This window comes from Lipophrys pholis, assembly GCF_963383615.2.
Source record: "Lipophrys pholis genome assembly, chromosome: 2".
Taxonomy (NCBI): Eukaryota; Metazoa; Chordata; class Actinopteri; order Blenniiformes; family Blenniidae; genus Lipophrys; species Lipophrys pholis.
The window spans coordinates 20,160,977-20,187,123 of NC_137636.1; the positions used below are offsets into that span (position 1 = coordinate 20,160,977).

Below are 26,147 nucleotides of genomic sequence, written 5' to 3' on the forward strand. Positions count from 1 at the left end.
TAGAATAAAAAGCTTTGTTAAATTTTAAAGAGAGAGTGGATTGGCTCCAGATTTGCATGTATAAAGATAATTGGACGCAGAGTAACGATGAACAGATTGACAGTCAGGTGTGACAAAGTTGCAGTGACAAATAAGATTGAGTAGCAGGAAAAATGCTGCCAGGACAGAATGTACACGTACAGGTTATCGTCATCAGACCTACACATAAGCGGTCTTTAAGTCTTCACTATCTTTATCAATGAAAAATGTTTGCATGTCACACAGTGTAATAATCCTCAATGAGAAGCTTACTTATAGCCGACACTGCAACAATTCCTTCACTCTGCATATTTGGCCAAATGTGTTGTAGATGGTTTACAACCAAAGCAATGTAGTAAGACCGAGCAACATCAGACACAAGGCGCTCAGGGGAGATTAGTAATCTGTTCTCCAGCTCTACTACAAGCTACCTCTCAATTTCTCAACGTTGTTCTACAAGTCGGTTCCAATTTGTTGTTCCTTTAATTGCCTCACTTTGCCAGAGCTAACACTCTTGCCGGAGAGACACGGTGTGACTCTTAATGGCAGGACAAGACGAGGATAAGACTGAAGAGGTCAGCGAGAGGAAACATGTGGGGAGAGAAGCGCGGGGAGGATGAGGGTCAGTCATCCTTGAGAAAGAGGGACCAAGGAGGATGGTAGGATAAAGAAATAAAGCATGAGCCAAAAAATACCTTAAAATGAAGAGATAAAGTAAAAAAAAAAACGAGTGGTAGGTTTCCAGGAGAGGCCATCAACCTGGTGATGTTCAAAGATAGAGGGAAGATGCTGAAGTAGTGTGGCTCGTTGTCATGTACTTGAACGTATAGCGTTAATGTCCTGTAGAGTGTTCAAAGAGCTGTACGTGTTGTAACGCGTTCATGCACTTTTACCGAGCGCAATTTTTAGAAATGTTGTTCAAATGTTCCCCTTTTCTGACCCTCATCTCGGTAAGCTCTTCTGTAATCCTACGGGGGAGAAAATATAAAACAAGTATTGTTTGAAGGTTTGCGAAACAAGGAAAAACTGCCTAATGTTCTTTGCCTTGGCTTTGGGTTTTCGGAGTGGAATAGGGCTGCACCGTGTTTAAAGACCTCCCCTGGTAATGTGTTTTGTGGTTCACCTTAATATGTTCTTTTTGGGTTTGCTGGCAGTAACAATAAACAACATTTAATTAGTTTTCTTTGGCATTGCAGGATATTCTAGACTGGCTCAGGTTTGCAGAGTGCCACTGGCAAGCTTACTTGGAATTACAGGATTATTTTCAGTTCAGAGTGATGGCAGCCGAATTAGAATTCGGGGTTTTATGAGAATGCACGCCTTGTATAGTATTTAAAGACTTTTATCAAGTCAAACTTTAAACAAGTTTGATATGAATGCTTACAGTAAAATGTTCTTATATTATAATGTTATCCATCCAATCATGCATATTCGTTATCACTTTACCTTATTTGTGATTGTTAGATGCTGGAACACACACTTTCACACAAATGGGCATATAAGACATTTGACCTCAAACACATAGCTGTTGTGCCGTGGGAGGAAATGAGAGAAACCAGACAAAACAATTTTTAAAGATGCACAAGGGGGAGCATACAAACACTACACCACAGTGCAGCCCATGTATTGCTATTTTTATATCATTCAGAAATGTAGTATATCTTTCATTATGAAGTCCAAAAGTTGTATCTCGTTAATTAATGTTTTTGGAAAATTATGAAACCTGTCTAAAATCTGTTTGCTTGGTGACTAAAGCAGTTGTCACAGTATAGTTTTAGGCTTACATCAAAACTGAAGACAAAATTTACTTAATTTAGACATACAAGTGATAAAAACCAACATATTGCTGTGTATCTCTGTCACTCCGTATGTATGTATCTATGTCTTCCTCACTCATAATACTACAGACAAGTAGCCCTGAGGCCTGGACTATGAACCGTGATAAACATATCCAGGATCTCTCTCTGTTTCATGGGTTGACTAATCCGGACATACCGCTACTACGAAGCAGGTTATCAACTCACTAGTTCAACCCAGACCTACGTGTGTGCGTTCACATGGAATTGGAGTTTTCAGTGTCTGACCAATCACACACACGGACATAGAAGTGAAGCAAGAGATGTGGGCAGATAAAGATCAAATTGGGCAACATCAAAATTATCCCGTGCATTTCAATCGATATCAGTTCATCAGTTTCCCCACTGATTGGTAAAGTCATTTGAATCATAGGAACAATCACTGCAGTCCAATTTCATCTCATTGAGTTAATTTGGTCCAGTAAAGAGTTTCCTGCAGGCCAATGGTTAAGAGAAAATCTATGTGATGGCAGCATCTTGTTTTTTATTTCAATTCATAAAAATACATTTTGGTTGCTGCTCGGTGGTGGAGTGGAAAGCATTCTTACGCCATAGCGAATGTCGATGGTTCAGGCTCTAGTTGTGCTTTCAGGAGGCTTTCTTCAAGATGTTTTTTTTTTTTTAATTATATGATGATTGTAATTGCCCTTATGTGTATATGTGAGTGTGTTTTACCTGTGATGAGCTGGTTGTCAGTCCGTCCAGGCTGTGTCCTGCCGTTTGTTTGTACTCAGCTGGGCGCCACAGGCCCCCGCTGAGTTGGATAAAGCAGTAATGAAGATGGTTTGGTTCAATTCATTTTTTTATCCATTATGTTTATTTGACCCTTTTCACATGTAAAGCTTAAGACTTCTTTTGAAGCAAGAAGACATTTTAGTCCCTGTTTCCATTACAACGTTTCAAGTGAACAACGCATTGCATTTTCACTTGAGAAAAGTTTTGCGTTGACAAAGCAACACTGGAAACCAATGTCATTTACTCGGAAACTGCAGAAACACTGAAAATGATGAAGTTAGCATGTCGGGCCACGAGGTGGCGCTGTTGTTTGTTTTTGTTATGAAACCGCACACCATGCACACATAGAACAATACACTTTAAATATTAACAGCGCCAAGTACACAGACATTTGAATGGAGAGGCGACCAAGTTCGATGGCTATTAACTCTTAACTATAAAACCACCAAGTCTCAGGAGTATATGTACTGGGAGTCATGACACTCCGGCTTTGTTGTTATTGTCCATTAACTAGCACATGTGCAAAAGAGCCATTTTTATTCGGCCGCAGAGCATATGCGTAGTTCCAGCACTTCTGCTGTGCACTTCCAAGTGTTTCCAGAGATTTCCACCTTGTGGGTCTGTTTCAAAAAGATTTGTTTTCAGTGACTCCGAGCATCGTTGTCATCCACCGGATGGACCCCCGGAATGCTCCAAAAGTTTTGCGTTTTCACTTGAAAACCTTGCCGTGTAAAGACGTCTGGGCAGGAGTCTCACCTATTCTGTGACACAGTAGGGCGAGGGAGGGTATCACTACAGTTTGTTTGTCAGAGTTTGAATAGCGTTAACTTGCACACACATGGACACGACAGAGTGATTAATTCACATATTGAAGCATACGTTTGAGGTAGTGCAGTATATAGCACAGGTAATGGGCCCCCTACTTGCGTATTTGTTTAAGAGACTCGTGGTTGGTTAATGTTCCAATTAGGAGCTGGCTGGAGATCGTTAAAAAGATGAATGTTTCCCTCATACCTCAGAGACCTGAGAGAGAAACACAAGCAACCTATTTGGATCACTTCCCCATGGTTCCCCAATAATGTGTTATTTACTGTATATAGCAAGTAATCATTCCATTATATCTTTCTTGTCTTGCCACTTCACTTCATTTTCTCACCTCCACTATATCTGTGTGACATTTTCTCTTTAATCTTCTGTCTTCTGTTCTTTTTCTTCCTGTCACTCTGAAATAAAACTGCCCAGTGGACTGTCACTGTAGAGGCCATGACATATTGCATATTCCTAAGGGACTTCACACATTCAACTTTCACCTAAATGTCATGCACCTACAGTCTCTGACCTTAAGACTTCTGCATACAACAGTATATGCAATTGTTTCCATCACTGATCAAAATGAACACGTCAAATTGAATGTGGGTGGTGCAACGTGGGGCAGCATGTAAAATCATATTATTGACTGCAGTTTTTGCAATTGTAAATTAAATGACTCAAAATGGGTTGCCATGTGTAACATAACAGCACAACTAGCAGTGAAGAAATTGTCACACACACACATTGTAGATTATAACATATATCAGTTTTCCGTGTTTGGGAATTTGAAACAATCATGACTGTAAAAACGACCTTGTTTCTTTTGTGACTGTAAACAATCTATTATATTTTTGTAAATACATGGGATTCTAGGATTCTATCATCAATTGTCCACTTATCTCTGAAGGTAAAGAAATGTATTCAAATCACCATAAAACCAATCACTTGCATCTCCACTGATGGTTTCTAATGGTGTGTGTGTGTGTGTGTGTGTGTGTGTGTGTGTGTGTGTGTGTGTGTGTGTGTGTGTGTGTGTGTGTGTGTGTGTGTGTGTGTGTGCTGGCCATCTCTCTTCACAGGGACTCTGAATGTTCTGCTGAGAGTAAGAAGCATTGCCTCCGTGGACTCAGTGATCTGGACGAAGTCTGGTCATCAGGGTCCAGACTGGAAGAGAGCTTTCTTTGACATCAGCCCGAGCGGACCCTTTCAGGTAGGAGCATGGTGTGAATGACAATGCTTTTTTTTTTTTTTTTTTTTCATATACTCCATGATATTAACAGTTTCTCACAGTATTGCATCACTCAATATTCAAGACAGCAGAGGACAAAGCCCAGGTACTTTTTTTTCCATCGAGATAATATTCACCACCTGCTGCCCTTCTGCCCCCTCAGTGATGTTACTGACAAATTACAACCTGGCCTTGAGATATCGCCTGCTTATTTGTTGAGCAGCAAACTTGAGTATGCTCTGTAGTGTTAACATGATGCTGAAAGAACTCTGCCCTGATCGTCCTTCAAGACGTGCCAACACTATGGTCAGGTTCCCTTTGGACTGCTAAAAGAACAAGAAACCCCCCCCAAAAAAAGGGTTTGTTTTTTTCCCCCCACATTCCCATTGTTGCAGCCATATCCTTTCTACCATGTATTTCCCAAGAGGAAGACCTCCACTGCAGGCGAGGCAGAGCAAAGGGCTGTATATCCTGTTTTCACAGAAACAGGGCATTTACTCCAAGAATTAGTTTGTGGATTTCGTTTCTGTTTCAATTGATTCTCCTCCTTACATTATTCACAGTGGCATTTAAGCTCAACAGAACCAGAGGAAGTTCTCAAAATAATATTGGGTTGACAGAAATTTCACTCAAAATCACTTTGGAAAGCAGCAATGCCAGATGTTAATACGTCTTCAAGCCTCATGTTGCTGTCCAAGATAACTGGACTTTGTTGCAGTGGGTGGGAAGGTTAGAGAGGTAGCTCAAGCTCTGTTTTGGCAAGTACCACTCAGTGCCCCTGCCAGTTTCTGGGTTTCTGCAGGTGTTCACATGCTTAGACTATTTGCAATATCAGAGATGTACTTTGGAATCAATATGATATCACAGTATTATTTATTAGGCTGCACAAATGCTTGCAAGACATGTGACTTACAAAGGCAGTGGAAGGTATTATTTAGATGAATTAAGCCTGAGACTTTACATGAGTGGCATTAGTGTATTTATCATTTATGAAATAACTTTTGATACGGCGTTTTGACATTTTAGCTCTGAGGAGAGTATTGATAAATGAGGGCTTCTGAGTGGACATTCAGCTCATTTTCTGCTGAATGTCAGCAGCGAGCCAATCCACACAGTGACCGGATTATTATCCTCATTCACAATGTGTAGCAAACAAGGTTTTCTAAAAATATCTGTAAAAGCAAAATATCACACCATGTCATCACCCCCAAAGTAATGAGAAAACTCTCAAAGGTACTGGCACTAGATTTGTTTCTTGAACCATTTGGTCAAGCAAACTGTTACATTGTTTGTTAGTACCAATAGATTATCCATTTATGTCTATTTTCTATTTAGCATCGACCACAGTCCAGATAATGCCAGTGTTGGTGAAAGCATCATGGCTTTTGATGAAACCGGTGATAACCAACCATTGTGGAAATCGAATAGCTACAATAAAATCTTGGGTGTGTGTGTCATATTTGCTTCTATTATGACAGTTACAAATGTAAATCTATTTCGAAATGTGTCCCACCTAAATAGAAAGCGACTTGGACGAGTCCTCATGCCCGAGTCTCCATTAAAACGCAGGTAAAGCTCAAGTGGTGGAGTCTTAACGCTTCAAGTTGCATGATCATTGTACCTTCTTCAAGCTTCTCAGAAGTTCAAAGTTTAACTTAACTCTATGCATCGAGTCGGTAGTGGGAGAAAATAGTCTGGGAGGTAGAGTAGAAGAAACGCCTCTGTTTGAACACTGTCTGTTGACACATCACTGAGGTCCCTTTGGCTCCTTGGCAGCTGCGCTTGCAGTTAGCTTTTCCCTGTTGGCATGTGTAAACTAGATGACTCAGTTTTCCTTTCTGAGTGGACATGATGCTCCCTCTCATTTTGCCAACCTTTCTTCCTCAACGTGTCTGATTGTGTGGTGTGTTGGTGTGTATCCGTGCCTACCTCACAGGGTTTATAACCCAGCAGATAGGGAGGAGAAGTGCTGAAAATGATGATGGTTTAGTTTCCTCTTGTGTGTGTTTCTCTTTCTTTTTTTTCTTTCTTTGTCTCGACTTCTCTTTCTCTCTGGCCCAGTGCTGAGACAATAAACCACCTGGGTCGATCCGTTGCCCTGGTCTACCTTACACTCCCCTCTCTCAAGGCTCATGACTAATGGCACTAAAATCAACAATCCCTGAAAAGAAACTCTTTTAACTACCCAACAATTTGTAGCCACTACTCCCCACACTGTTTATACCTTCACTTTACATGTGTCTGCAGACACTGTTTTGTCTGCAGACACTGTTTTGAACACACACACACACACACACACACACAGATAAACTATTTTTTTTAAACATACACTCACACACCAGTCTCCTATCCCCTGCAGCAATTAGCTATGACAGGTCAATTAACAGGCTTATTTATGAGCAAGGGATGCCTGCTAGTTGTCTTGTAATGATTTCAGATATTCTCTGTACGTGCATGGGGGAAATTGAATTCAAGATGAATGTGGGCTGAAGGCCTTTGCTGGGGGCTGCATTTGCTCTTCATTAACCATGCCTATGCAATACCATGTTTCTTACACCACTGAGAGGGCTGAAACAGGGGTCATACTGTACGTTCTCAGGCTGTGGTGGTGGACAGTGTAGACTTCATTGTCTTTGCATGTTAACAAGTTACTCAGACCATTTTAGTTGTAAACTGCTAAACACTCATGCACTGAGTGAACAGAATAATCAATGCGTTTTCATGTATGTGCTTTATTTGGTATAAGCTTGTAACACATAAATGTGTCTTTCTTTCCGGACAGTCTGATTTCTTAATTGCTTTGGGCATAATGAAACCATAAGTTATGCTCATCATTTTTTTCAGAATCTGTTTTAAACTGAAAAATCAAATGTACCTGTAATTTCTTTTTATGTTGAAATTCCAAATTGTCATTGGTATGAATACAATTGACAAACTATAAAAACAATAACATAATACATTCTATTTACTGTAAATTATTACAGATCATATTAAATTAGAGCTGCTATTGGAGACAGTTATTAAATAATGTATTATTTGCACATTTGTAGTTGTTTTGTTCAACTTCATTTGATAAACATAAAGGGCCTAAGTGCAATACATTGTGGTCTACTTTGGCCTGTCAGCAACACTGTTACCTGCTGGCTGAACGCTTCACTTGGAGGTGGTTGGGGGCAGTAATTAAAACTCAAATTACTTCAGTGAGGTTTGAATTCAATGTTACATAAGTTGTACACTACTTGAAACTGACAAGTGAGCCATATTTTTTGGCACCAGATGAGTAACACAAGTGTGTATATAAAGTGCACATCACAGACACAAACATTTTCTGGAGTAATGATGGGCATGGAGTTACCTGTATGTAAAAAAAAAATAAAAAAAAATATGAATTTAAAATTGCGGTTCATAATTTAACTAAACCATATAGAGAGTGCAGGAAAAACTCTCTGTGTTAAAGAGAGGTCACATTTGAATGCTGGTGATTGTCAGTGACACCACATCAAGAAGAGGCATCTCTCTATATTGGAAAGTGGAAATTGGTACCCTCACTTTACAGACGATTGATACATATTGGAAAATGTGGCCTTCTCACAACATTTTTTGATAAAAGTTGTTGCCATATTCAATATGGTGTGATATATTTCAGGGAATGGTGAAATGTTTTTTCCTTCAGTGTTTAATATGTCGTCCATGTTATACAGTCAATATAATGCAGCTTTATTAGATTTGAAAATATACGGTCCCCGTTATTTTTCCTTAAATTTGTAGGTTGGAGATGTAGCTATAGATGCTACCTAGCACTCAAAAACATCCTCTTTTTTACATAGTTAGAAGGGAAAAATTATGTTTTATTTGTCACACATAGTATTTCAAGCTTCATTTCCCTTGTATTAACCTGTGATTTCTACATTGATAAATACAACAAATGGAAAATAAAAGACTGAATCGGTAGCTCAAGGGCCTTATGGTAAATGGGGGAGCTGTGGCTTGGCTGGTGAAACGGGTTGTCCTCCATTGTGGATAGTAGCGGTTTAATCCCCATGTCTACTTGAATAAATCAAGGCATCCTTGGAAAAGGCACTTAAGTTGCTCCCAATGTGTGGGAGTGCTTTCCATGACAGCCTTTCCGACTGCTAAAAAGTGGTGAAAACAAAGTCAACTATTTGGGAAATTGAAGTTAAGCCATCGGAGTTGAAAAGTACTGCTTTGTCCCTTCAGCATGGTGTTTAGCGCAAGCAATCTAATTGTTCCTGACATCGTAACATGCTGGTAATTAAAAAGGAATTACACAGTCAAGCATGAGACAAAACGTCTTTGCGAGAGAGCAAAGTAAGGGTTAGACAAAGTGTGTGTGAACAAGAGGGAATGAGTTGTGAGAGTTTGTGTGTTTATGTCGTCAATAAAGCACTTAATGCAGCTTAAATATTCATACCCCCATTTGTATCGTGACTCGGGTAAAGGTAGGTGAAACAGGATAGATGAATGAGGAAGGATGCGTGCTCGACAGAGCCGTCGCCTTGGTAACTACAGGTTTGCCTCAGTTATGGCGCTTTTCTCTCATCTCTCTCTTTGTTGTGGGCTTTTTTTTTTGTGCGTGCGCATGCATCTTTAGTTTTTTTTCCCGCTCCATGATATCAACTGGAAAAACTGAATTTTTCATAGTTTTTTGAGAAAAAGATCACAATTCATCATATTCGTCTGTCCTTGGTTATCGATGTATTTTTGTCAACTCCATCATGGAATGTTGCTCAGTCATGCTTCATCAAGGTCGAGTAGCCCGCAGTGTTCATGTGAGTGTGTGTCGTCTGGCTGGAGTATCATCTTCTGGTGATTGCACATGATTTCAAATACCTGTTGATGGTTCTGAGAAGAAAAAAAAATAAAAAATCACACATGCACCCTGTATTATTTAATGCCTGGAAACAACCCTACCAAGTTTAGGTATCGCAAACTGTTTTAAACAGTGGCATACAGGCTCACAATGCTGAAATGAGGCATTACAGTGTGTTGTGTTGTTGTTTACCCTTTATTTGGTGGCATGACTGAAATGCAGTGATCACATGCTGCTAAAGTGGTTGGCATTCTGTCCTCACTACAGGAATATTGTGGTTCAAATCCAAGCTTGGGGAGTCTAAATGTTCTCCCCATGCGTGCATGGATTCAGTCCAGTCTCTCTGGTTTCCTTCCACAGTTATGAATTATGCAATTGTGGAAGAGTGAATGTGTATGATTGTCTCTGTCTTTGTGTTTGCCTTGGGATAGACTGGTGTCAGCTCCATTACCCCGCAAGTCTAAATCAGATAAGTTGGTCAAAATGGATTAATGGGTAAATAAATTTGCATGCGGTCAAAACATTTGTAACCTTTATCAACCTTTCACGCTAAATGAAGAGATATTATCTACCTACTCAGCCCGAGCATGTACACATGCAAACCACAGCTCTGTTACAAATAAAGCTGTTAAATAATGTGGAGAGCATGAAGGCTTGATCCAAGCAAACGCCAAAAGAGGTGAGTAGCATTATAATAGTCTTTTTTGGGGGGGTTAAATTCTTACTACTTGGCATTTTCTATCAAACTTTCTAAAGGCCAGGTGGAATAAACTCAGAAGAAATTACTTTTCACCTGTCTGTAAGTTTGAGTTTTACTACTGCCTTCCAAACTCTGCTCCTACTTCTGCCTCTCCTAACATGAAGGCTGGATTACCAACAGAGGTGACAAAGGGGTGAAAAGCCTCCAGGTGATTTAATAATGCATGCATTCAACTACTGCACAAGATCTAAAATGTGATGTTTCATATTGTTACCGCTTGTATTGGCTGGTATCAGATTACTTCAAACCGTTACCACATATTGGTATACGTGAAATGGTCATAAGAAAACTGTAAAATACATTTGTTATTTCAAAGAATAAGGTCAGATACAGAGAGGTTTAATACACAAACAGGTGAAAATATAGATATACAAAGGGGCTGGATGAGAGTAAAACTAAATAATGAGACTAAAGTCCAAAAACATGAAGGCCACGTTTACACGACAGTGTTTCAAGCGAAAAGGCATCATTTTCGCATTTTGGTTTCAGAAAAGTTGTGCGTTTGTCTGGCAACGTTTTGGAAATGATGCCTGTTCACACAGAAATGGCAGAAACACTGAAAAGTACAGGTAAGTTCCAATTAATAATGTTTTTCTGTCCACATGGAGATGGAGTTGGAGCGTTTTGAAAAGTTCTAAATTGGACGCAATTTTCAGATTGTTGCCTTTTCAGTGGCTCCAAGATCACTTGTTGTCATCGCAACTCAACACGCAAAATGCAATGAAAGTTTTCACTTGAAAATGTTGCGTGAACAGGGCCGAAAGGAGATTACTAAATATTATACAAATCAGGAAAAGAGACCATGCGCAATGAGACCTGACATAAAAACCCCAAGACATAAATCAAAAATGCCCCAAAAAGCAAAAGAGCATCTTATGATACTGAAACTAAAGTTTGACGTGAAGAGAAAGTTTTTTATTCCTCAGTGGTAATAAAATGGCTCATAAGTTAGCAGAAATGCTTCTTGTGTTTTTCATCAACTGATTACTTCAATAAGCAACTAATAGTTAAAACGCTGAAGTACTACTCAGTCTGAGTGTAAAAATGTCCCCACTTGCTCATGTTGTTCTACCAAACACTGTCTTTAACCATTCTTTATCTGCCTCTTTGTGTCAAAAGAGCAGGTTTCCTCACACTCGATATTAATGATTGAGCTGTCTGCTGTTGACAATGGGAATTACACCATGCGATTGATGTAGTCGCAATCTGCTATTTTACTTCTTTACAACAAGTTGAAATCGCAAGGAACTCCCCTATCAAAGTTATTTAGCTCAAATTGCTATCAGCTCGCTGCTTCAGACGCTCCTGGTGGTGATGTGCCGGGAGGAGAAGATGACTGTTAAAGGTGATTTGGGGATTGTGTTTTTGGCTGCTGGGGTCGAGTTGGGCTGTGCTGAGCTTTTGAGAAGAATGTGACGCAAGAACAAGCAGCCTTTCGCAGCTGAACGGTATCCAGACAATAGTCCATTTCTACTGCATATTTTCAGTCCAACACAAGTACTGGTCAGGTGCATTTGTTGTAGAAGGGTAGAGGTTGAGACAACTGCAGGCGATATGAGTCTGTTCCCAATCCCATGACTGCAACTGACTTTCAAACCTTTGTTTTATAAAGCACATGTCTATTTGCAGGCATAAATTGTTGTTAAAGTATTAGTTTTAAGACAGTATGTTGAAACATATATGTACTAAAAATTTGGGGGGTTTTTATGATGAGGAAGACGTAATTTGGGTTTTAAGGAACTACAAGGAAACACATTTATCATATCCTAGTTGCAATTCTTCAAATGTGAAAAAAATATTCTAAACTATGCATTTTACAAATTGCAACTTGATCAGATATTCTCTCTTCACTACTCCAGATGGAAAGAAACAGATAAAGCTATATCAATATATTGTGTATATCCCAGCATCATTGTGTGGTTAGAAACTATGGAGCAGTAAGTAGTCCGTTTGTGTGTGTGTGTGTGTGTGTGTGTGTGTGTGTGTGTGTGTGTGTGTGTGTGTGTGTGTGTGTGTGTGTGTGTGTGTGTGTGTGTGTGTGTGTGTGTGTGTGTGTGTGTGTGTGTGTGTGTGTGTGTGTGTGTGTGTGTGTGTGTTACAGAAAATGTTCCCATAAATCTAATTTACAAAAATATAAACAGGAAGATTCTTGCTGTGTCCATCATCTGTTATTCTCATATTTCCCCCTTTGAACTCTTTCAACAAGATTTGTCTGATTTCCTAATTCACTTTATTCCCCTGTGTTGGTTTTTGAAGTGGATGTCATTTGGTTCCACCGAGTGCAGGAGTTTACTGTAGATTGACGCTTGTTTCATTTGCTCATCTGCTGAGAGCATGTCCACGGAGAACACCGACTTTCTAGTCCTGTGCACAGCCAACTGACTGCACACACCGCGGGCCTTTGAGGTGCTGCCACTCGTCTCTGCAGTTTGTGTCTCTTTGTGCTCTAGCCAGCAAAACTAATGATGTCTTTAAGAACACTTTTCCTTCTCGCCTATCCGAAACAAGAGCTGTTGCAGAAGACAGTGTTTCCTCGACATTCACTTTGGGGTGGGGGGTCGGGTACTCGCAAGCCGCAGGTCCATTTCAGTGCACAGTGTTCGGCGGCGAGCCATCCAGTTGTCATTTGGACGGTCAATTTTTGAGAAAGACGGACGGAAAAATAGCGGAGGGTTTGCTCAAAGCCATCTAAAATATGTGTTCAGTAGAACCTCGGACGAGGGAACCCAGGAACGGACACGAGTTACTGAGCCTTAATCAGCGGACAGCCTCTCCCACAGGCGGTGGTTCTTTTGTATACCTCTTTGTATATATTATGCACATGTATATATGGAAATATGTCGGTTCAGTTATGTGCTTTTAAATAGGTATATTTCTTCTATAATATATTTGGTGTTTGGTTCCTTCAATATCAACAAGTCCTGCAATTTATCACGTCACAATGTAGTATTTAGTCGTACACAATTCTTTCCAAAACTTTGCCAGGGGAGGCCCCCAGACCCCTCCGCAACCTCGTTTTTTTGGTCCAATTATAGACATTTTTTGATATTTACTTGATTTTTGGAATAACAAAAAACGTATATATGACCAGCACTGCTCGCCGCCCAAATGCTTCAAGTACGAAGGTAAATTACAGATAACTATCCCAAATTTCATTCAATTCAGGTCAATCCTTTTTGCGAAAAGTTGGTCAAATACATACATATAAACCAATAAATAAATACACCCGGCCAAAAACATAACCTTCACCCAAGTTTTGTCGGTGAAGGCAACCAGGCCAATTGAATAAGCCCCTTTATGTTGTCTATTACTAAAATATGCCGATTGCTGCCATCTGTTGTTACTGTTTCGCCCACAGCAATACATCAGCCACATTCCTGTACGTTTTTTTTTCAGTTTGGTAGTGGTTGCATATCGAGACAAGCTTATCATGCAAGCAATTGAGTTACAAAAAATGGGTAACATGTTGTAGTAGATTATTTGTGTCCCCATTCGCTCCTCTGTGGATTACCCAGAGGGCATCTGTGTTCCTCATAGTGTTTGGTACCTGGGGGGCTTGTTGGAAACCAGGACAACCCACATTTGTGTGCCTCACACCATAGAGGCTTGTTTCCTCTGTGTCCCCTCTGGCATGTGGATAGCACATCAATAGGAACATTAAAGGTTACAAGTCTCGACAAAATGACACACTCACAACTTCAACTTGACACTTTACTGTACAACCTTTGATCCTGCAGCCGCACGCACGCACACACACACACACACACACACACACACACACACACACACACACACACACACACACACACACACATACACACACACACGCACACTATACTACTAGTGCTTCTACTACTTCCCCAGCCAGCCTCTGCATCACACAGAAAGCAGTGGGATGAAAACAACTGTAACTTTTGAAACTTCAACACAATTTGTTTGGGAATAAAATATCAACATTGTAGTCTCAATCTTCTAAAAGAGCTTAATGTTTTTGAAGCACTTATTTAATACTAAATGTCAGAGTGACATATCATCTGTAGTATGTATAAAATTAGTCTCATGTGGCCCCTTCCCCAAGTGTCTCATTTGCATAGATCTCAGGTTTTGTTTAATACAAGGTAGATTTCACAGAGATAATTTTTCAATAAGTTGTATATCAATATCTATCTATCTATCTATCTATCTATCTATCTATCTATCTATCTATCTATCTATCTATCTTAGATAAATATACAGTTTGGGTTTTTTCTTCCAATGCTATTATTCTATATTGGCACGAAAACATTTCATGGCTGCATATCAGCAAACTTGCTGCTCTCATGTTTGAGAAACTTGGGGAAATATTTGATGTTAAGTGTTAGCATTGGTACCATCAGCTCACACAGGGCAGAGGCCTATTTTCCTGATCCTCTCTTGTAAAATACACAAACAAAATTATTATCTGTCAGTTCTGCATTACTGCACTGCTTTGTGCTGTGCAATTCTGTTTGTTGTGTTAAACTAAATTATATTGATTGGCCTGATTGTGTTAGTATATACGTAATGGAGATGGACATTTATGCTGGGGTTTTATACATCAATGCCAGTGTTATTGTACAGCCTCCCATCACTCAATTATTAATTATTATCTCATTGGCTCTTAATTATAAAACAATCTGCTGTCTTGTTTCATGCAGGCGCACTTGCAGGTGTACAGGCGTGTGTGTATATCTCTTTGTCATTTGAGGTGTGTTTGTGTGCGCGTGTAAAAATTGAATGCAAACACATGCTGGTTTGTCCTATTTGTGACGCAAATAAGCAAAAGGACTGCAAGAGGACTGTACAGTAATGAAAACAAAAATGTTTACCACACAGTGAAGACACAGCATTCTGGCTTTTTTAAAATTAGAGTGCCATGGCCTTTTGACCAATTAGCCTCTTCTCTCCACTACCCCTGAAATCCCCCCCCCCCCCCCCCCCCCCCCCCCCGCCAACTATCACATCTGCCTGATAAATCAAATAACCCCTTTGCACAAATGAGCTGTGCAGCTAAATCCATCCTGCTTGAGCTGCTGGACTTCTTTTCTTTGTCCCTCAACATGGCCCAATCAGCTTCAAGGTTCGCCCAATTATTTTATTTATTCATTCAAAGAAGATCTCTCATTCCGGGACTAAATTGGAAAGTAAATGGGAAAAAGATGGTACTGCTCTTGTGTTTCCCTCCTCTTTATGAATGTAATTGAATTGGCTCTATTTTCAAAGAACAGAGAGAAAAAACTGAAAGAAATTGGTTCAGGGTACTTGTATACACACTATGAGTATGGGGTTTCGAACATCTTTAGCCATCACACAAATGCACATATGTTGCACAGTTGTTAGTTGAAACAAATACACCAAGGAAAGAAATGTTCATACATTTTCTTGTTGGATCTAGACTTCAGAGGGTAGTCTAACTGGGAAAAGACATTTTGCACAGTATTTTTCTATTCCCCTATAACTTGGTTTTTCATGATTACGTTGCAGAGTTGAATTGGACAAATTTCCTCTCATGCACACTCGTGTGGTGCTCCTTGTCTTAGGCAATGAATAGGTTATTGGTATCTGCCCCATGAATTACTGTTTGATACTTCAACTTGACATTGCTGTTACGCACTAACAGCACAACACTTGCAGATTAAAACACAAGTAATGGACTGCCTCTGCTGAGAGGGATGGTGTTTGTGCCACCTCTCCACCCTTTCATTTACTTGGAGCATGTATGGGGATAGGTTGGGCTTTTTTCCTTGGAAAGGTCACAAACAGGTTAATTGAACCCCCTCTTGCACAGGCTTGAAATGTTTACACACAAATTGATGGCAGCCCTGCTCTGTTAATACTTTAAGGGCAGCTTGTCGGTGTTAACAGATGGAGTTTCTAAAGTGAGGTCAGTCATGCATATGTGCCACCCCTCTATGTTTGCACCTGCTCACTCTCTTGTTAACCAGTAGGTACAGCCATTGGTCAAACGTAACTTAACACTTTCTGGTATTTTGGAATATCTTAAGGGTTAAGTGCATTGCTCAAGGGCTGTTTGGCAGATGGAGTCAACAATGTCCCTGTATTTTATGGCCTGTGCACCAATTTGTGCATGTAGAGGACTTATGTAGAAACTAGTCAATAGATCAAATGAAACAATATTAGCAGGGCAGTGGATGTCCCTCAGACATGATTACACAGCCTGCACTTTGGTTACCATATTTTAAATTAAAAATTTGAAAGCCGCAGTGTCTGCAATAAAATAAAAAAAAATAAAAAAATGTCAATAACAACTAGAGTTGGAAGAGTAGCTTCTGTTGTTATTTTGGACCAACAAAGTTTCCTTGTTTACTTGCATTTTCTCCCTCCTCGGATGGCAGACAGAATACGCTTGGTTTTGATTAGCTGGGTGCGATGGGCTTTTGGTGCCTCGGTACACCATAGTAATTAGGCTGTCAGTCAAAACCAGATGGCTGGTGGCTAAAATGGAGAACTTTTCAGATGAGTCTCCTGTTTTGTTTTGTTGTTCTGGGTACACCAATGATTCAGGGCTAAGGAAATGCAAGTTCTAAAGACTTACAGTAACACCTGAGGATACTGCTACCTGTAAAATGCTTCTGTGATTGATACACGTGATACATTTTAACGTGAAGGTGTGTGTGGGGCTAATATTTCAACATAAATCACAATTGTCAAAAGAAAATGTTCTGAGCTGTAAAACGTGTAATTTTCAAAATGCAGATTGCAAAATGAAGCTATATATCTGTTAAACTAATGTACATGTAATTCTATAATTCTATGAACCTACAGGGAGTCTCTTCAGAGGGGGTGCAGTTTGCATCTGACATACTCGTCCAATGTCTGTTGGTGTCTGTGCTTGTTTCCTCAACAGATTGTGTTTGAAGGAATTCGAGGCCCAAGCTTTGAGGGGGACATTGCCATCGATGACGTATCCATCACCATAGGAAAATGCAAACAAGAAAACACTGTAGCCAACGCAGGTAAGACAGGTAAGGTAGAATGTGACTTTGTGTGTGTGTGTGTGTGTGTGTGTGTGTGTGTGTGTGTGTGTGTGTGTGTGTGTGCGTGCGTGCGAGTGTTTAGTCAAACACACACACATAAACGCAAACCTCATCTGGTTGTGATCAATAGACACGGTCAAAGTTCTTAAATTTGTTTGGAGACTATTTTTCTGAATGCCAAAAAAGCACTTATTAAGAAGCTGAATTGATCTAAACTGAAATATAACAGTTAGGGAGCAGTAGACGAGGAATTTGGTATAAAGAGCATACAGTATTTGAAGTACATTTGGTGTTTGAGAGGTATAGGAATCCAGAGAAATGTCATTGTCTTTGTGGGGGCTGTATGGAGACAAGTGGACACCACATGCTCCCCCCTCCCATTCCACATTATCTATCAACATGATTTAAATATTTAAATTTGTATATAATGGCACACTTCTCGTCAGAGTATTTTAAAGAGATGGCAAGATATCACAGAAACAAAGAGAAAAAAACAACACGGAGAAGAAAAGCAAGAGTTGTAGAAAATGATGAAACTCCTGTGAGAACAAGCTTCTTCAACCCCGTAAACTCACCGATTTCTCAGTGTCACCCGGGCTTACGTGCAGTCCTCTGCCAGCTAGGCCATACACATGCATATGCATCATTAAAAATTCATATCAACTTTCATTCTGTCTGTCCACACATGCACAACTAGCCGGTATCATATGTACACACAGATATCACTGTCAGGCGAATGAGAACGATATGCACATGTGGGGGTAAAACATGTGGACTGACATTGGGAGTACACGTAACTGATCTGTTAACAGTAAACTAGACAGACTTTCTTTTAATGTAAGTACAATCTGAGTTAGTTACATTAGTTTGATGTGATGAATTATATATCCATTGCTCAACCCACAACCAAGTCTCAAATGGCTTTGCCATCTGTGTAGTTTACAATATCATCCATCACTGAACCCTTGATTCAGGAACTATGTATGTGTATATATACTTTCCAAAAGAAGAGGGAACAGATAAGGGATCCCAGGAAGTATGGATAAAAAGTTAAGTAGCTTAACAGACAGTATGATTCAAAAGGAACATTGTGATAAAACTTAAAGACAATTTTATTTTATTAGTGTGACTCAGACGGAGGATAAACTGAGAAATATGAATAGTCAGAGTTCAAACATGAAGATTTGTGGCAACAGTTCATCTCGTTCAATGCTGTGCTGCACCCTGGAAGACAGGTTGCCACATGATTCAACATTCTCAGACATACATTTCATCGATTTTAATCGAATGTGGTATATTTATGAAATTACGATACCTAAAAGTATTTTCGGGTAAGTTTTGACTTCAGGTGGAGAATTGTGCACAATTCATTTCACATGAATCCTGTGTAGGGACAAACGAGCTATTGGTTTATTTTTGAAGTTCTTCTCAGAATATCAGTGTTTTGACATTCATACGACAATAATGAGGACGAGCTGACAACCTCGGTTTGATTTCCTCTCCCGGTCACCAGTTAAAATTAGTAAAATTTTCAAATCCAAACCGGGACTCAAACTTCACCAGACAGCATTTCTTCTTTATCTTTTGTTATCGTTACCATGACAATAAAGGTCTGCATGTGTGGATCTCTCCTGCCGTCGACATGCTGTGCTGTTTGGGTTGTAAATCAGACACCCAGGCATTTTGGGGATTTAAAAGGACGGACCTACCATGAGGTTTCAATATGAGCGAATGTCATTGAATCTGCATAGTCTCATTAAATTTTGTTTCCGATATATTAGAGGAAATATTAAAGCCATTTAAATAGCATAAAACAGACCGCACACGCACACGCACACTACTGTATTATTAACAACCTTCTTTTACCTTTTAAAACCATTCAGTATGAGGCGTCTGTGTACGGGTGTGCTTATGACTCTTTGCTTGGATGTGTAGTGCAATCTCACACTCATGTACATGTTACAACGCTGGGGGATGAAGTGAATAATGGATGAAGGTATAAACAGGAAAAGGAAGGCACTGGAGCTCTCCGAGCATGCGAGCCTGCGTGTGTGTGTGTGTGTGTGTGTGTGTGTGTGTGTGTGTGTGTGTGTGTGTGTGTGTGTGTGTGTGTGTGTGTGTGTGTGTGTGTGTGTGTGTGTGTGTGTGTGTGTGTGTGTGTGTCCTGCAGGTTTTGTGCAGGCAAAGGCATACAGTGCAGACAGATGGGTAATTATCAGGCAGGCGACTAAAGAGTCTTTGCTACAGTAAAAAAAACAAAAAAAAAACATAATGCATCTTGAGTACAGATTTTACCACAAAGCTAAAATGAGGATCAGTGAAAAATTTAATTAATCTTTCTTTTGTGAGTTTTTTTTTCTCTTCCCTTTAAGAAATATGAATTAAAGCTAAAATGCAAGCAACATTAAGGCTTACCGGCAGTCAGGTTTAAGTCCATATTTGCAGAAATACAGAAATGTTGTGTCAAGGTAGTTTTTAATATACCGGGTTCATTTCAGTCTGAAGAACTTTTGTAAAGGTAGATACAGATGTTTGCCACTGTTGCTGGGCTACAGTGTCAACAAATACAGACAGATACATAGATAGAGAAAGAGGAGTGAAGTGAGAGGGAGCAGGACGATACTAAGCCTGAGGGCACTTCACCAATGAGAGTTTGCTGCTGCTCCTTGCACCTCACAGGATGTGGAGGGAGTCAGTCAGCTTGGCAGCATCGCCCAGCTGATTCATCACACTTGTGTCTCTTCACACATACCAAATGAACACACATTTTCTAACACGCATGCCTGTGTGTCCACCCTCAAATGGTATGACTGGATATTTATACTGTATATGTAGTAACCCGTACACATTGCGAGTGCACAACTGACTGCGGCAGTATCACTCACATGTGAATTTTCTTCAGGTTAAATATGCACACACTCAGGGGACTGGTATGCTAAATGAAGGATGATTGCCTTTGACAAATGGAGTGTAACTCCACTTGCCCAATTCGCAGAGCTCCACCTGGCTCAGATGTGTGTTTGCAGGAGACGATATGAGGCGATGGAAGGTGAGCCTGTTTCTCACGGTTCTCCCTTTATTCTGAATATCAAGTCCTGGCAACCAAAGAACCGTTTATTTGAAAGATGTTAGCGTGCTACTAAAATAATTTTATTGTGATTTTTAAGGTTCCAATGAAGGTGATTGTGTAAAAGCTGCAACAGGATAATACATCGCAGGACAAAAAGGTTTTAGAGATGTTGTGCTACATCTAATTCATTTCAGTTTAGATTTTATAACACCGTCTCCTAAAATCAATTTTGATTGGCTTCTCAAGTGCCATATATTAGCATTTTAAGTGCCCTCTACAGGACCTACATGTCCGCACTGGAGTGACAGAATAGGTAATTTAATCAGAGCAGGTGTACTGGATAACAACGATAAACATGGTTGATATTTTCAAGTACTGAAATAATTTTTTTGCATCCAACATCATGACCACATTTGAAATCAGCTTCAACTCCATTCAAAGCTTAACATGCATTGTCTTTGGTCTTGGAAATAGTCATCCAAAAGTATATCTCGAGAAAAGGGATATCTGACATAATCTCATTCATTCCAGTGATATACTAATGTATTAAATATGTTGTTTGACTACAAGGATTGCACCAGAAGATTATGGTGTAGCAGGTTTGATTGTTTTGATGTTTGTCTAAAAGATCAATCAATCGCTTTATTGTCATTGTCATGTAAATACAACGGAATTCTGTTGAAGCAACACAACCCAGCATCGTATGTTGTAGTCAGAAAAAAATGTAGAAAGAGTAAAATAACTAAATACACATAAAAAAACAAGGTGGGTGATACACGACTGAGGTTAATGCGAGGTTACGGTGAGGGTCAAAGGTGGTCAGTTTGTATTAGTGAAGGTAAAGGTGAAGGGCAGGGGGATGCAATATGTCAATGTGCTGGACCCACCAAGACAGAAACGTGTGTGTGTGTGTGTGTGTGTGTGTGTGTGTGTGTGTGTGTGTGTGTGTGTGTGTGTGTGTGTGTGTGTCTGTGTGTGTGTGTGTGTGTGTTGTGTTGTGCATTGTGCTGCATACAGATCCAGGCTTTATTATACATATTGATTTTTAGCCTGGAGGATGGCCTCAATGATATGAAATCATATTGATCTCTTTAATACAATACCTGCTTTTTAATATATGAAGCTGTTTTTGAGCAGCTTCCATTTGTGATTTTTTGCATGAACACAGAGTAAACTGTGTGTATTTCAAAGAAGAAAACAAATGTTTTTTGTTTTTTTCTGTACCACTCCTGCATGGCAGTGCAAGATTCTACCTTAAAAGAAAACAATGGGAACTTCTAGCTCAGCTCATGTATGCAGCTGACAATTGTTTTCATCTGTAAATGGGCCCTCAACTGTTGAACAGCAACACATAAATACGCATAGATGTGTGGCTTCCTTGTACATAAACAATCACAATGTGCAGGGGGAAACAAAAAAAAAAAAAAAAAAAAAAATCATCACATAATGGTGATGACATCAATTGTAACTTCTTTTTCTCATTAAAATCTCAAAGCTGTCATGACAATGTGTGGGATTTCAATGGAGAACCTCTCTGTTTCTCTTGTTTACTTATCCGCCCCCTCATCCATGGCCCTATCTGTCTTCTTATCCTTCTTTCTTCCACCCAACCTATCCTTCCCTCGCTGACACTCTTTTCTCCACAGGAAACCATAAAACAAAGATTTTTTTTTCTTCTGCAGTTTCCTTTTCTTCTTTCAACACTGGAAACATGTTGTGATATAGTTCAATGATTCTTCTTGTTAAGAAGCTCTCCACAACACTAAGACTTCATTTTATTGCTTATGTGCTGCCTCAGGGCTGAAAGACAATCTCAGACCTAAAAACTATTTATTAGGTATGTTTTAAAAATTGCGATGGGCTTATCAATTTTAACTCGCCATGTAAGATTGTACTCTGAGGTTTTATTGAAAGATAGAAACAAGAACGTGAGGATTTATTGAGAAGATGAACACCATTACATTATATTTATATATATGGATTATAGAAAAGAATTTACTGGGAAGGACAAAACAAAGTCATGCTTTTTATAAGCATCTGTTTCTGATTTTCGGTAAAGTGCTTTAACACCCTGTTTTTACATCCTATACACTATTGAGTGCTTTGGTCCTACATCAGTATGAACTATTAGGTAAAAGTTTCAGATATTGTATATATCTATTATACTGGACACACTGGGGATATGTTCAGCATTGCATTGTTATTAGCATATTTGCAGATATTGCCAGACTGTCGTTAATTTATGATCGTTTCTTTGTAAGAAATATGAAAATGACCAAATATAGTCACTTTCCCAGTGAGGTGTTACACTGATATTTGGATTAGAGAAGACATAAAGACAGTAAATGATGACAAAGGAAAAGTGCAATATATACATCTACTGTATTAGACTTTGTTCATATTTGAGGCTTTTTGTATGCATCTGTCCTGTTATATTAGAAGTCTGCCCTAATAATTTATTTAAATTCAATAGTGTTTCATATTGGGTTTATTCTTTATATTGTTTCTTTCATGAAACACCAATTGAGGCAATGAGCGTCATTGTGGTTGATAAAAAATAAAACATATGTCCCAAAGCAGAAGTTATATAGTAAGTGTGCAGGAGGCATGACAGGCTCGAGACCTACCCATATATTCCTGTCTAATCACTCACACACTAGTAGTTGTTATGTTGACCACCAGGTCTTGCACAGTCTTCCACACAAGCACAATTGAAAAAACACTGAGAGTGGCAATGTAAAATAATCTACAATTGCGGAATCTAAATGAATCCACCTATCAGCAGGTTCATAAGCTTTGACCACATGTGTTACAATCCTAGTTCAAGGATGAGCAGTAACCGTTGCATTAAATACAAAGTCCTAGATGGTCAAAGGTGTTTTACACTGTAATATTGTTATCTTTCACTAATGTGACTCTTTCTCTCTTTGATTATTTCCACAGTTCTGATTGGAGGGTCACACTCCCTGCCATTGGCCAGTTGGCTGACCTTTGGCCTCTCCTGCTTCCTGTCACTACTCTACAGATGATGAGCGCCATCTCCGCCTGTCTATGATGACAGACACTGCCCTGATATGCGCTATTTGGCTTCTCTCTCTCTCTCTCTCTCTCTCTCTCTCTCTACCCTTCTCCTTGTCCTCTCCCTCTTCATATCTGTTCTCTTCACACGTCTTTCTAACATTCATTTTATCTTTCTTGCTTCAATTGAAAGAAACATTATATCTTTGGCGAGGTCTCTATCCTCTGCCTTCTTTGAAGATCCACCTCACCTGAGTCTGTCTGTATAACCAAGTGATGCTCATACTGTATTTAAGGTTAACATGCTTGATGGTCTTTGGCGTCAAATCTGACATTTTCTTCTTTGTCACTAGATTAGATTCACTGTATCCGCGTCACCTTGTCGCCTGTTCCTCTCCTTTCATAAGCCTTCTTCATACAAGCGTGCACCCTCTGTGTATCTTCACCCCTCTTGGACCGCTTTCCCCTACGGCCACTCCGATTCCCCAGACACACCAAAGTGTCGGACACTCTACCAAAGATGACAAAGGACCTGAGGGAATATAATGAGGGAAAAGGGATTCCACGAAGAACGTGAAAGTGAGAGAGAATGTGGTTAAAAAACAAAACAAAATAAAAAAAACCCCATCAAACTTTTGTCCACAGACTGTCTCCCTCCTGGCCCAGCTTTTGGTATTACAGGAGCTCTTGAATGACAAAGACAGATGGAGAAAAAAAAGAACTGCTGAATGAACAAACAAATGAACGGCTGAGGGAAGGACAAACCAGAAACAGAGGATAAAGAAGGGTGCCCTTCGTAGCCTCTCTGCTTACCACAAGAGACGAACCTCAGTGCGGATTATACGTGTACATTTATCTATATATATATATATAAATATTAAATATGACAAAGTTTAAACTAAAACACAACTAGGACAGTGGAGAACTTTACAAAGTGAAATTAAAAAAGCACAACATTTATACAAACTCTGTTGTTCCTTTGGGTTTTATTCTACTTATGTGATGTTGCAATTTGTCAGACCTATTCAATGTTTTTGATAATTTGGTTTATTTTCAGTTTGTTATGTTTTGTTATGGTGTCAATCGGGTCAAGGGCAATGGGTAATAAAGTATGATATTAATATTTATGAGAGGCAAAGAAAAATTATTTGTGATCCAGAACCTTATTTGAGCACATGGGAAGAAATGCAAAAATGGCCCAAGCTATCGTGAACAAGCTCAACTTTTCCTCAGACACACACACACACACATACACACCACACACACATTCACACACACACACACACACACACACACACACACACACACACACACACACACACACACACACACACACACACACACACACACACACACACACACACACACACACAAACACACACTCCGCTCTTTCATACACATCCCATTATTTCACATCTTTATCTACTGGATCAGCAATCACAGAGCAACTAGACTTGCCTCCGATGTAAAGAATTATGGGGTGGTGTGAGGACTTGAATGTCATGTATGGATTTCCCGTACACCACTGAGCAAGAGGAGAGGATTGTCCGGCGTGCAGTGTGGATGGCATTTCAGATCCCATGTCATGGTTTTATCAATGTTGAATGTCTGTGTAAAAAGTTGTCATAACCTCATAGATATGATTGTTAAAGTTAAGCAATACTCATATCGACATATCCATATGTTCATTTTAAATTGCATTTAAAAAAAAATTTAAGTACCCACCATGTAATACACTCATCAGAATGGGTATTTTTCATCTTTGTCTAATTTATAATTATCAATGTACTCACATTTCATGTAGGTAGCAGAGTTTCACCTGTAGCAGTATTAATTTTGTTGAGTGTTTGCATTTTTGCTGCATCATGCAGCAGCGAGCTTACCTACAAAAGCGCCACATGGACTCGTCACAGTGATTTTAATTTATTTGAGTATTGTGATCCCTCTCATTGCCATGTGTATAATATGTGAAACAGTATAGCACACACTATATGTTTTGCAGGTTTTGTCTGTGCCATTTCACTTTAGGTTGACCATTGCACCTGTTTGCTTTTTTTTAATGTTTTTGTTTTCCAGTTTGCTTTATTGTGATTGGTATCAATTGTATTATCATTTTATTACCATAACATAAATTATGTGCCTATTTGACTCGCGCGGTTTGCCGTGAATGGCAGTATCCATGCTTGTGCAGGATGTTTGTGGAAGTCCACAGTGTAAAATTGATGCAGGGTCGTGGAAAGCATGTCGGGAAAATCTGTGGACCGCAATAGCCAGTGGTTTACTGTGTAATCATGGAGTCCCTTTGGAATCTGCTGCAAGGAAAGCTTCAATGTTTCAGAAATGCTCCTTGCATTGTAGCTTTATCTGTACATATATAAACTTTCATCTGATGAGTGCACTTGACTTTACCTGAATGATACAAACTATTTACGGGCAATTTGAGTCACAAGACTTCTTAGCTTTGTCTTTCTTCTTTGTTATTCTGAAATCCTGGCATTTTCTCAAAACGAGGTGAAGATGTTGGGTTTTTTTTAGACAGACTGAAATGCCCCCAGCTCCCCCACCATACATGACAAAGGGAGTTGGTTGGTATAGTATCATAGGCATTAGTCGGCATGATATCAGGTCCACTATAGGTTGCATTTTTTTCAAAATGCTGAAAACCACTACTGAGGAAAACGACTTGGCATTGATGTGCATGGCTTTTTTATCATGCTTACTGTCAAACCATTCCTTATTTTACCTCACATCCCAATAGCATTAAACAGGAGAAAATTGATAATTTTGTTAAACACGCCAGTGTAA

The 26,147-nt window shown here is 39.5% G+C and overlaps 1 protein-coding gene across 2 annotated transcripts in view; it reads left to right on the forward strand.

The window, feature by feature from the left end:
• The window catches only part of mdga1 (MAM domain containing glycosylphosphatidylinositol anchor 1), a 181,563-nt gene extending 157,624 nt beyond the window's left edge, over positions 1–23,939 (forward strand). Inside the window, exons 16-18 of one of the 2 annotated variants that reach the window (XM_080458769.1) lie at positions 4,499–4,629; positions 17,125–17,242; positions 23,268–23,939. In XM_080458769.1, the coding sequence (XP_080314895.1) occupies positions 4,499–4,629; positions 17,125–17,242; positions 23,268–23,353 (335 nt within the window). In that variant the 3' untranslated portion in view covers positions 23,354–23,939. The remainder of the gene's footprint in view (positions 1–4,498; positions 4,630–17,124; positions 17,243–23,267) is intronic. The other variant, XM_080458770.1, reaches the window with a different exon arrangement.
• The last annotated feature ends 2,208 nt before the right edge of the window (positions 23,940–26,147 follow it).